General features: G+C 35.5%; 1 protein-coding gene across 7 annotated transcripts in view; it reads left to right on the forward strand.

The window, feature by feature from the left end:
* The window catches only part of LOC108313244 (integrin subunit beta 3 binding protein), an 87,254-nt gene that overhangs the window by 13,373 nt on the left and 60,962 nt on the right, over positions 1 to 12,919 (forward strand). For all 7 annotated transcript variants that reach the window (XR_005202335.1, XM_017541549.2, XM_017541551.2 and 4 more), the window contains exon 2: positions 5,202 to 5,244. Coding sequence is in view for 6 of the 7 variants with exons in the window: in XM_017541549.2 (XP_017397038.2) it covers positions 5,202 to 5,244 (43 nt within the window). In the remaining variant the exon portion in view is untranslated. The remainder of the gene's footprint in view (positions 1 to 5,201; positions 5,245 to 12,919) is intronic.

Consider the following 12,919-nt stretch of genomic DNA (forward strand, 5'->3'; position numbering starts at 1 on the left):
CCAGGCTTTAGGGGTTCAAATATGAATAGATATGTGATATCTAGGAGTTTTAACTTTAATGGAAGAGATAGTTCAAGCATTTTTAGAACTCGTAACCTACCAGTTAACAGACACGGTGCTAATGACATAAATATCTTAGTCTGGGAAAGAAAAAAAAACATAAATAGATTGTTTCAACACTTAATTTAGTGAGAGGGTCATGCACAAGTGTTGTTAAGTAGAGTTGAAGCTTCCCTAGTGTAAACTGGACAGTGTCAGGAGAAACTTCTTAGAGATGATTCTGTTGGAGTCTCAAAGGTATGGCAGATATCAGTGTTAGTTTTTTGTTATTATGTTTTCTTTGTGAAATAAAATTCATACAGAAAAAAGTCCATCACCATCTGCCATTTTTAATTCTCATAGACCTGTTTTTGAGTCTTTTCAATAGAGACTCTTTCAAAGGACATACTGATGTCCTTCCTTTATATGTATGTATGTGACAGTATTTAACAACAGTATGGTCAATATGAAAGCATCTAAATGAGTGATTAGTAACAGTATTAGTGATTAATATTGTTATTAATTTGAACACAAGCATAAGCTTGAATGAAAAGCAGAATGCAGAAAGGATAATAGATTCTTCTGCCTTCTTTGCTTATTCCCATGCATAGAATGGAAAATAAATCATTTCACATATCTCAGTTTACATTTAAGGAGTCACATGGGATGTGAATTTGGCCATTGCCTTTCATCAAAGGATTTCTAAGAATCTCGTAAGCATACTCAGTAATCCTCTAAACACTCTTGTGAAGTTGTAGCTGGCAATATTATCATCTTTAATATAGAGAGGAATAAATGGAACCACTGAAATACTAAGTGATATTTTTATCTTCCACTCAGAAATTTCTTACTACTTTACAGGCCAGTGTTATTATCAACTTTATGAAGCTTAGGGAGATTATGTGATTTGCCCAACCTTGGGGAAGAATTTGGCATAGCATGAAGGCTCCCTGACTCTTAACTGCTTTACTAAGTTTGTTCTTCACCCCCCATCCCTCCCCTCAGTTCTGTTATTCAAAATCATATTTAAACTAATGTCTTAAAAGTTCTATAAGAGAACCTCAAATTATATAATTTTGTGACCTTCTGCTATGTCATTCCCGGTTTTTGATTAGGAATCAAATGATAGGGTTTTTTTTTTTCCCCCCTGGAATAATGTCTTTAATCGTGTAACTGGTGTTAGTTAATAATATTATGTAATGAAACTCATCTACTTGTTCTGTTCTGATGAACCAGAGAATTCTATTCAGGATACTACCATGTGTTAAGCTAAATAGAAAAGAGGAGGACAGTCTTAGAGAATAATGTAATTATACAAACACAGTTACGCTCTCTGTATATAAAATTGCATGTCAAATGTTTTATATCTTTTTCTAAAATTCTCAACAGCAGCAATTCTGGTAGCAGCCAGAATTTTGTTCCCAGTGAATCTAAACCTAGTACACCTAGAAATAGAATATAACTTAAATTATGGGCATAGGTGTAAATTTGGGTAAGTTGGAAGTTAGAAGTCACCTACAGAGATTATAAGGTGTTACCTATAAGAGGGAGGTAATTAGGACACATTCGGGTAGATATCCTTTTTAAAAATTATCTATTTTTAAATTGTGCTAAGTTATAGATAACAACATTTATTATTTTAATCATTTTTAAGTGTTCAGTTAAGTGACATTAAGAATGTTTACCTTGTTGTACAACCATCACCACCATTCATCTCTAGAATTTTTTTCATCTTGTAAAACTGAAACTCTCTACTCATTAAACAGTAATTTCCCATTCCTAACTCCCTCTAGCCGCTGGCAACCACCGTTCTATTTTTGTCTGTATGAACTTGACTACTCTCCTATGAGTGGAATCATATAATATTTGTCCTTTTGTGACTGGCTTATTTTACTTTGCGTAATATCTTCAAAGTTCATCCATGTTGTAGCATGTGTCAAATTTCTTTTTTAAAGTTGAATAATATTTCGTTTTATGTATATATCACATTTTGTTTATCTGTTCATCTGTCAGTGAATATCTGCATTGCTTTTCTACCTTTTGGCTATTGTGAGCAATGCTGCTATGAACATTGGTGTACAAATACCTGTTTGTGTCCCAGCTTTCAATTATTTTTGGAAGTGGAATTGCGGAATCATATGGTAATTCTATTTTTAATTCTTTGAGGAACTGCCATACTATTTTCCATAGGTACTGAACCATTTTACATTTTCATCAGCAGTGCACAGGGATTCTAGTTTCTCTATATCCTCACCAACACTTGTTATTTTCTGTTTTTTTTTTTTTTTAAATAGTAGCCATCCTAATAGGTGTGAAGAAATATCTCATTGTGGTTCTGATTTGCATTTTGCTAATGATTAGAGATGTTGAGCATCTTTTCATGTCCTTATTGGTCATTAGTGTATCTCTTTGGAGAAATGTATATTCAAGTCCTTTGTCCAATTTTGTGTGCTCACTTTTTAAAACCAAGATAGCAGCCACAGGAGCTGCTTATAACTTTACAGAACTACCAAAAAGATGTCACTTCGGTTAGCTAATACTGGTAGCAAAAGAGTAAATATTTTAGGAAAATACTCATATATCTAATGAGATTTTACCTATTCTTCCTTCATGTGTTTCATCTGTCTCCTCTATTCCTACTAACAGTTTCCTAATCAATTTATTGTATTCTCATGATTGTGTTGTGAAAGAGTGGTTGGCCCAGTTCTAATAGAATGTTAAGAATAGATGGTCATAAACTCTGTAGTGGGTTTGCTCTTCTGTCCCCTTCTTTAATTCCCTTCCCCTCAGTTCAATAAAGATTTATTATGCCCAGGACTTGAGATCTCAGTTTCTATCCCTCATGATGTGTGATGGTAGGCAAGTTGCACAAACTATTTTCCCTATTGGCTGAACTAAGTGATTTCTCAGATTTCTTCTAGTCTTGTCTATTAGATCTTTTAAGGATTATTTTAAGTATTATAACTTTTGTTTATTAGATGTGTGAATTACCTGAATACTACATTACCCTCAGTAAATAATATTTTTAGATTCTCACCAAGCATAAAGTGGAAGATGACAGTCTATTTTAACTCAGCTTACTTTCTTATTTATCCTTTTTTATGTATTTCCTTGGGTTTCTTAGATGAACCTGGGGCCTAATCTGTAAACTTCTTAAAAGCAAACATTTATTTACTTTCTCTAAGAATTAGCCATTGATAATAAAGCAATATTTTGAACAGTTAATAGCAGGATGGAATTTGTTTCCTTCTAAAAGATAGTATTGCATTTTAATAGCATTTAGGAACAAAGGATAAGAAATACTGTATTACTTGACTTTAGTTTTTTTTAATTTCTGTTTTCTTTTTTAAATTTTTTAAATGAGACGGAGTTTCCCTTTTGTTGCCCAGTCTGGAGTACAATGGCACGATTTTGGTTCACTGCAACCTCCACCTCCTGAGTTCAAGCGATTCTCCTGCCTCAGCCTCCAGAGTAGCTGGGATTACACCCCTGGCTAATATTTTGTATTTTTAGTAGAGATGGAGTTTTACCATGTTAGTCATGCTGGTCTCAAACTCCTGACCTCAGGTGATCCACCTGCCTTGGCCTTCCAAAGTTCTGGGATTACAAGCATGAGCCACTACGCCCAGCCTAATTTCTATTTTTGAAGTATTACAAATGCCAGAACATCTTACATACCCAAATAGGGCAATATATATTCCAAAGCTAAGTATGAATTTTTAAAAATTGTCTGCATTTTAATTTGTTTGTACCTCTGTTCTCTTGCCTCATTGGGAAATCAGATTAAATTGATATTAAGTGGATTTCTAAAAGTATAAATAATTCTTTAAACTAGTTTAATCTCAAGAAATAGTGTCGTGATAGGCTAATGTGGATATAATAGCAAAATAATCTGCTTTTAGAATAGATTAAATTTTTGTATTTAATATTTATTGTTCAGTAATTTTCTTAGATTGACCATCTCTTCTATTTTTTCTTATTCCTTTCTTTGTAAATCAGTAGTTATTTATGAATAGTCATTTTCTAATATCAATACAAACTTTTGGGGGGATTTCTGTAATACAGCCTTTATAGTACAATCATTTTGCTTTATGTTCTAATTCTTTAATATTTTAATTCTATTTCTCAGGAATCAAGAAAATACTTTTAACACTGTATTTGTCACTGAGAAAACTAGTTTTAATTTATATTGACCTTTTTCTCCTTTGAGCATTTAGTCTGCATTCAATAAAATGTTGATGACTGCTCTTTAGAAGACAGCTGTATAAAATAAAGTATTATAAATATTCAGCTTTCCTTTCTAAGCATTGTCACCAACAGCTGGGCATCCAGTTTAGCAGAACAGATTTTGCACACAGAGAGCCTGGCATGTTCCTGAATCAGTTTAGTGAAGGAAACAAAAAATAGTTTCTTATGGATTGGGGACTTATAAAGACATAGAGCATCTGTTCCTCAGTTAAGTCATAGTCTGGTTGCACTGAATCATGTTTAAAGCTAGATTAATGTGCAAAACTTTTTTTCACTTTGCTCATACCTTTAACCCTAGTGGACTGTTTCTGTACTATACTTTCAGCAACTCCGCTGAAAGTGTATAAATTATTTTGCTCATATGTATGATATTGTAATAGTGGTATTTTAAAGCAGAAAAATATATAACTTTTATAAGACTTTTTATAATATGACTGATGTTTAAATTGTATGGTAGTCCATGTATCTATAACTGCATACATTTTTTAAAGTAACTCATTTAAATATTTAATTATGATCTCATTTAGAGATATGCAATTAGAATCAAACCTGTCATTATAAATAATTGCTTTCTTCATATGGTATTCTGCTTTAACAAATAATATAAAATTGGTTAGCAGAACTAACCAATAAAGATGAGTATGTAATAATAAAGATTATATATAATATATATTACATTAATAACTATACAATATGTTATATTAATATAGTGTATTAATATATTAAGATATATACACAAAGATTATATAATGTTAATTATATTAATTAGTATCAATATTATATATAATCTTTGTGTATACATATTTATTGAGCTACTTTATAAATATAATTTATATACTCAATAAATATAATTTATTGAGCTACTTTAAATAAAGCATGTCAAATCTAAAATTTCTTTAAATTTTTGTTTATAGTGTTAAAAGATCACTGAAATTGGATAGCCTGTTAGAAGAAAATGTAAGTATTTGCTTAAGAGTTTCTCATTGCATAAGATTGTGTTAACTACTGATTTACCTTGTTAAATATTAAAATTATCAAGACACAATGTGATATAATTGTGATTGGTACAACATTTTCTGCACATAAGATATTTTAGTTTTTGTAAATCTAATATGTGGAAGTTTCTGGTCAGCTTGAGGTATTCAGTTAAGAAACAAATTAATTACTTAAAATCCTTAATGAAATAATTTAGTAGAAATTAATTCACTATTTGTGGAAAAAAATAGTCTGCCACTTAAATGTACAAGAAACAATATGGGACAATGACAGTACTTTTAATCTGTATACTATAATCTCCTAAAATGAAATGAAAACATTACCAGCATTTTTATGTCAAAAATGTATTTCCCCAGGTACGCTGGCATGGATTAAACAGCATAATAGTAACATTGTAATACATTGCACCATGGTTATCACAATGAAAATTAAATTGTACTGTTGCCATTACTTTTTGTAAATTGAGTTGTAGCACATTCCCAGTGCCAGCATATCATGACATATGTTAGTTTATTATCTTTTCATACCATCTATGGATCTAGATACAAACACAAATACTGAGAGACTTATGACCTCAGTAATCTTAAATACAGGTAAGTTGGTGAGAAAGTAAATTAAAACAAATAGCTAGTCAATAAATAGGCTCCTCCAAATTCACATATAAATACCAATTCAATAAATGGGGTTTATATGGAATTTTTATTTGGAAGACTCACTGGTATTTAACAAAACAGAAATTTACCATTTAGAAAACTTCCTACATGCTTTTTAAAAATTTTTAAACAAAGGTGGCAAAGTACTGCAATGACACTAAAAAAATCATTAACAGTATAATTAGCAATTTAGAATACCATTATCCAACTTGTTCTGTGCAGAATGCAGCTGTGACTGTAATTCTGCATCTGTTTCTTTGGTCAGAATGGTATTTTGGTAGATGAGTAGTCCAGCTTGAAATGAAATACTGTTCTTTCCTGCCCCAAAGCTGTTCTTTGGGGGATGGTAGCATTGTTTAAATGGAAAAGAATGACCATTTCAGAATCCATTCTCTTCATGAAGTAAATTGTCATCATGTCAGGCTTGCTATGTATTTTTCCTTCAGATGAAGACGTGTCAAGGTAGCCAGTGCCACAGCTAATGTCCTGTATTAGAAAAATGCATTGTTATGTTTGGCCCAGTTCTGTACCTTTAAACAGAAATTAAATTGATTTAAGCTTGTACGAACTGATTTAGTAGTACCAATTGATTTAGCTTGGTACTACATGGTCACACTTGCCTGAAGGAGGTTCCTACCCTGGGCCTTTCTATTTTCTGACCAATTTCTGGATTTTCAGCATTGTCCTCTTGCCTTATCATTTGTTTGTAGCTCTATATTTACATCTTAGAGCTAACAGCTTTTGTTCTGTTCTGGTGTTAAGTCTGGGCTTCTCTCCTTAGCTACAAACACACTTCATCTACTGTAGTAACAATTTAGCCCTGAAGCAACCTGGCTCCCAGTTATCTACCCACATGGTCCATGGTCCCATTGAGGCTGCCTTCGCCCATGTAAAAGGAAACTGGCCTTTAAAAATATATACCTACTCGCCGGGCGCGGTGGCTCAAGCCTGTAATCCCAGCATTTTGGGAGGCCGAGGCGGGTGGATCACGAGGTCAAGAGATCGAGACCATCCTGGTCAACATGGTGAAACCCCATCTCTACTAAAACTACAAAAAATTAGCTGGGCATGGTGGCGCGTGCCTGTAATCCCAGCTACTCAGGAGGCTGAGGCAGGAGAATTGCCCGAACCCAGGAGGCGGAGGTTGCGGTGAGCCGAGATCACGCCATTGCACTCCAGTCTGGGTAACAAGAGCGAAACTCCGTCTCAAAAAAAAAAAAAAAAAAAAATATATATATATATATATATACCTACAATTTTAGGAGTAACTTAATTGTTATGAAGCTATAGTGGAACTAGTAGTAACTTTGTGGTCATTTTACCTTACCAATATGTTGCTGAAGCAGGAAGACTCTGGTGTCTAAGGGAAGGAGATGATCCTTATATGCCAGTTGGTTGAGGTGAAACCTCTTCATCCTAAGCAGTGGCCATATCCAGAGATATTTGGAACTCCTAACTTCCAGTATTCCTAATACAGCTACAGATCTTCATGGAGATTAATGCTCCATGATGTTTGGACAAGGCTCAAATGCCATTTTCTTATGCCTCTTGATATGGTTTGGCTGTGTCCTCACCCAAATCTCATCTTAAATTGTACTCCCATAATTCCCATGTGTTGTGGAAGGTACAGCCAGTGGGAGATAATTTGGATCCTGGGGGCAGTTACCCTATACCATTCTCGTGGTAGTGAATAAGGCTCACGAGGCCTGATGGTTTTATCAGGGATTTCCACTTTTGCGTCTTGCTCATTTTCTCTTGCTGCTGCCATGTAAGAGGTGCCTTTTGCCTCCCACCATAATTCTGAGGCCTCCCCAGCCATGTGGAACTATAAGTCCAATTAAACCTCTTTTTCTTCCCAGTCTTGGGTGTGTCTTTACCAGCAGCATGAAAACAGACTAATATACCTCTTCTAATGGGGGAAGCAGAGAGATATGGACCATACCCTGGGTTCTTCCTATAACATATGGAATGTATACTGCCAGTACCACGATTTGCTGAGCCTTACAAATTGTTCAGTGTTGAAAGGAGGTGACAAGGTTCCATTTTATTATCATCTACAATATTTGGGCTGCTTGAATTGTTGCTCTCCAAGCATTGTTTCTAGATGGATTTTCAGGAATAAAGATGAATAATAATACATTACAAACTGTTGCCAATGGCAGTCCAGATGAATTTATATGGACAACTGGTTACCTGGTCATATACTGACCCAGCTTGACCCAGTCTTTTTTAGGCCACTTCAGAGAGGGAATAGAAGATTCTATAGTTGGGAAGAGAAGAGCATACTTCTTACAAAGGCCAGCTGAACAGTAGTGGTGCAGGTTTTGTTGGGGAGGTTTACTGATTTATATATAGATACCCAGCCTAGAGTACTCCATTTCTATTGATAAGACACCTTTATTTTTTTCTTTGAGACAGGGTCTCATTCCCTTGCCCAGGCTGGAGTACAGTGGTGTGATCACAGCTCACTGCAGCCTCAACCTTCTGGGCTCAAGCAATCCTTTCACCTCAGCCTTCTGGGCAGCTGGTACTACAGGCATGGACCTCTATCCTCAGTTAATTTTTTGTAATTTTTTTTGAGTTTCACTACATCGTCTAGGTTGGTCTCAAACTCCTGAGCTCAAGCAATTTGCCCATCTTGGCCTCCTAAAGGGCTGGGATTACAAGTGTGAGACACCATGCCTGGCACTAAGATACATCTAAGTCAGATTATTCCCATGGCCTAATGTCATCTGGCCAATTCTAGAACATTTCTCTCACCCTAAAAAGTAGCCTCATACCTGTTAGCAGTTAGTCTCAATTTCCTCCTCTCCCCATCCCCTGGAAACCACTAATCTATTTTCTGTCTCTATAGATTTTCTTATTCTGAACATTTCATATAAATGGAAACATAAGTTTATGTCTGGCTTCTTACATTTAGCATAACATTTTCAAGATTCAATTTACCTATTTTTTTCTTTTATTGTCCTTTTAATGTCATGTCCAAGACACTGTGTTTAATCCATGGAAACAGATTTTTATCTATGTTTCTTCCTAAGAGTTTTATGGTATTACCTTTTTCATTTAGGTATTCCATTTTGAATTAATTTATTTTTGTACATTGTACAAGGGTAGGGACTAAATTCATTTTTTTTTTTTTTTTTTTTTTTTGGAGACAGAGCCTCACTCTGTCGCCCAGGCTGGAACGCAGTGGCATGAACTCAGCTCACTGCCATCTCCACCTACCAGGTTCAAGCAGTTCTCCTGCCTCAGTCCCTGAGTAGCTAGGATTACAGGCACATGCCACCATGCCTGGCTAATTATTGTGTTTTAGTAGAGTCAGGTTTTCACTGTGTTGGTCAGGCTAGTCTCGAACTTTTGACCTCAGATGATCCACCCGCCTCAGCCTCCCAAACTGTTGGGATTGTAGGCCTGAGCCACTGCACCTGGCCTAGATTCATTATTTTGCATGTAGATATCTGGTTGCTGAAACAGATACCCACATGTGAAAAAAAAAATGAATCTATTCCCTACCATTTGCTAAAACTACTGTTCTTTCCTTTATTGAACGGCCTTGGCACCTTTGTTAAAAATCAAGTGATCATAAATGTATGGATTTATTTCAGAATTCCCAGATAAATTCCATTTGTCTATCTACATATATATGTGTTTATGTTACTACCATGTGGTCTTCATTACTGTAAGTTTCTAAGATTAAAAAACATAAGTTTGAAATCAGGAAGTTTGAGTCCTCCAACTTTGTTGTTCTTTTTCAAGATTGATTTGGCTATTCCATATCCTTTGTAATTCCATATGAATTTTGGAATCAGTGCACTTCTGAAAAAGAAAAGGAATTGGAACTTTGTTAAGGATTACATCAAATTTACAGATTCAGTTGGGAAATTTACGATCTTAAAAATAATAGTAAGTCTTCCAAACCATGAACGTGAGATATATTTCTAATATCGCTTAATGTGTTTCAATAATGTTTTATAGTTTTCAGTATATAAGTCTTGTACTTTTTTTATTAAATTTATCCCTACATATTTTATTCTTTTTATGCTATTATCAATGGAATTGTTTTATAATTTCATTTTTAGATTAGTCATTCATAATGTATAGAAATACAACTGATTTTTACATATGGATTATATATCCTGCTGTTTGCTGAACTGATTTATTAGCATTAGTAATTTGGGGATTTTCTTTTTTTGAGATGGAGTCTCGTTCTGTCACCCAGGCTGGAGTGCAATGGTGCAATATCATCTCACTGCAACCTCCACCTCCTGAGTTCAAGCGATTCTCCTGCCTCAGCCTCCCGAGTAACTGGGACTACAGACGCGTGCAACCAAGCCTGGCTAAATTTTGTATTTTCAGTAGATACAGAGTTTCACCACATTGTCGAGGCTGATCTCAAAACTCCTGACCTCAGGTGATCTTCCCATCGTGGCCTCCCAAAGTGCTGGGATCACAGGTGTGAGCCATGGCTCCCTGCCCTATTTAGGGTATTCTATATATAAGATCATTACATCTGCAAGTAGGGATAGTTTCCCTTCTTCTTTTCCAATCTATGCCTTTTATTTCTTCTTCTTGCCCATTGCTTTGGTCAGAAACTTCTGAACAATGTTAGGTAGACATGGCAAGAACAGACGACATCCTTTTCATCATTAAGTGTGATGTTAGCTCTCAGTTTTTCATACATGTCTTTTATCAGATTGAGAAAATTCTGTTCTATTCCTAGTATGTTGATTTTTTATTTTATTTTATTGCATTTTAGGGTTTGGGGTACATGTGAAGAACATGCAAGATTGTTGCATAGGTACATACATGGCAATGTGGTTTGCTGCCTTCCTCCCCATCACCTATATCTGGCATTTCTCCCTATGTTATCCCTCCCCAACTCCCCACACCCCGCTGTCCCTCCCCTAGTTACCCCCAACACAGAACCCAGTGTGTGATGCTCCCCTCCCTGTGTCCATGTTTTCTCATAGTTCAACACTTGCCTATGAGTGAGAATATGCAGTGTTTGATTTTCTGTTCTTGTGTCAGTTTGCTGAGAATGATGGTTTCCAGGTTCATCCATGTGCCTACAAAGGACACAAACTCATCGTTTTTTATGGCTGCATAGTATTCCATGGTGTATATGTGCCACATTTTCCCTGTCCAGGCTATCATCTATGGGAATTTGGGTTGGTTCCAGGTCTTTGCTATTGTAAACAGTGCCACATTCATACTGTAAACACATGAACATTCGTGCGCATGTGTCCTTATAATAGAAGGATTTATAATCCTTTGGATATAGACCCAGTAATGGAATTACTGGGTCAAATGGAATTTCTATTTCTAGGTCCTTGAGGAATCGCCATACTGTCTTCCGCAATGGTTGAACTAATTTACACTCCCACCAACAGTGTAAAAGTGTTCCTATTTCTCCACATCCTCTCCAGCATCTGTTGTCTCCAGATTTTTTAATGATTGCCATTCTAACTGGTGTGAGATGGTATCTCAGTGTGGTTTTGATTTGCATTTCTCTAATGACTAATGATGATGAGCATTTTTTCATATGTTTCTTGGCCTCATATATGTCTTCTTTTGTAAAGTGCCTGTTCATATCCTTCACCCACTTTTGAATGGGCTTGTTTTGTTCTTGTAAATCTGTTTTAGTTCTTTGTAGATTCTGGATATTAGCCCTTTGTCAGATGGGTAGATTGCAAAAATTTTTTCCAATTCTGTTGGTTGCTGGTTCAGTCTAATGATTGTTTCTTTTGCTGTGTAGAAGCTCTGGAGTTTAATTAGGTCCCATTTGTCTATTTTGGCTTTTGTTGCCAATGCTTTTGGTGTTTTAGTCATGAAGTCTTTGCATATGCCTATATCCTGAATGATTTTGCCTAGTTTTTCTTCTAGGGTTTTTATGGTGTTAGGTCTTATATTTAAGTCTTTAATCAATCTAGAGTTAATTTTAGTATAAGGTGTCAGGAAGGGGTCCAGTTTCTGCTTTCTGCACATGGCTAGCCAGTTTTCCCAACACCATTTATTAAACAGAGAATCCTTTCCCCATTGCTTGTTTTTGTGAGGTTTGTCAAAGATCAGATGGTTGTAGATGTGTGGCATTGCCTCCACGGCCTCTGTTCTGTTCCATTGGTCTATATATCTGTTTTGGTACCAGTACCATGCTGTTTTGATACCAGTACCGTGCTGTTTTGATTACTGTAGCCTTGTAGTATAGTTTGAAGTCAGGTAGCGTGATGCCTCCAATTTTGTTCTTTTTGGTTAGAATTGTCTTGGCTATGTGTGCTCTCTTTTGGTTCCATTTGAAGTTTAAGGTGGTTTTTTTCAGTTCTGTGAAGAGGGTCATAGGTAGCTTGATGGGGATAGCGTTGAATCTATAAATTACTTTGGGCAGTATGGCCATTTTCACAATATTGACTCTTCCTAACCATGAGCATGGAATGTTTTTCCATCCGTTTGTGTCCCCTCTTATTTCATTGAGCAGTGGTTTGTAGTTCTCCTTGAAGAGGTCCTTTACATTCTTTGTTAGTTATATTCCTAGGTATTTTATTCTCTCTGTAGCAATTGTGAATGGCAGTTCATTCTTGATGTGGCTCTCTTTAAGTCTGTTATTGGTGTATAGGAATGCTTGTGATTTCTGCACATTGATTTTGTATCTTGAGACTTTGCTGAAGTTGCTTATCAGTTTCAGGAGATTTTGGGCTGACACCATGGGGTCTTCTGTATATACAATCATGTCATCTGAAAATAGAAACAATTGACTTCCTCTGTTCCTAATTGAATATGCTTTATTTCTTTTTCTTGCCTGATTGCTCTGGCTAGAACTTCCAATACTATATTGAATAGGAGTGGTGAGAGAGGGCATCCTTGTCTAGTGCCAGATTTCAAATGGAATGCTTCCAGTTTTTGCCCATTCAGTATGATATTGGCTGTGGGTTTGTCATAAATAGCTTTTATTTTTTTGAGATACTTTCTGTCAATACCCAGTTATTGAG

This window comes from Cebus imitator, unplaced genomic scaffold, assembly GCF_001604975.1.
Source record: "Cebus imitator isolate Cc_AM_T3 unplaced genomic scaffold, Cebus_imitator-1.0 Scaffold135, whole genome shotgun sequence".
Lineage (NCBI taxonomy): Eukaryota > Metazoa > Chordata > Mammalia > Primates > Cebidae > Cebus > Cebus imitator.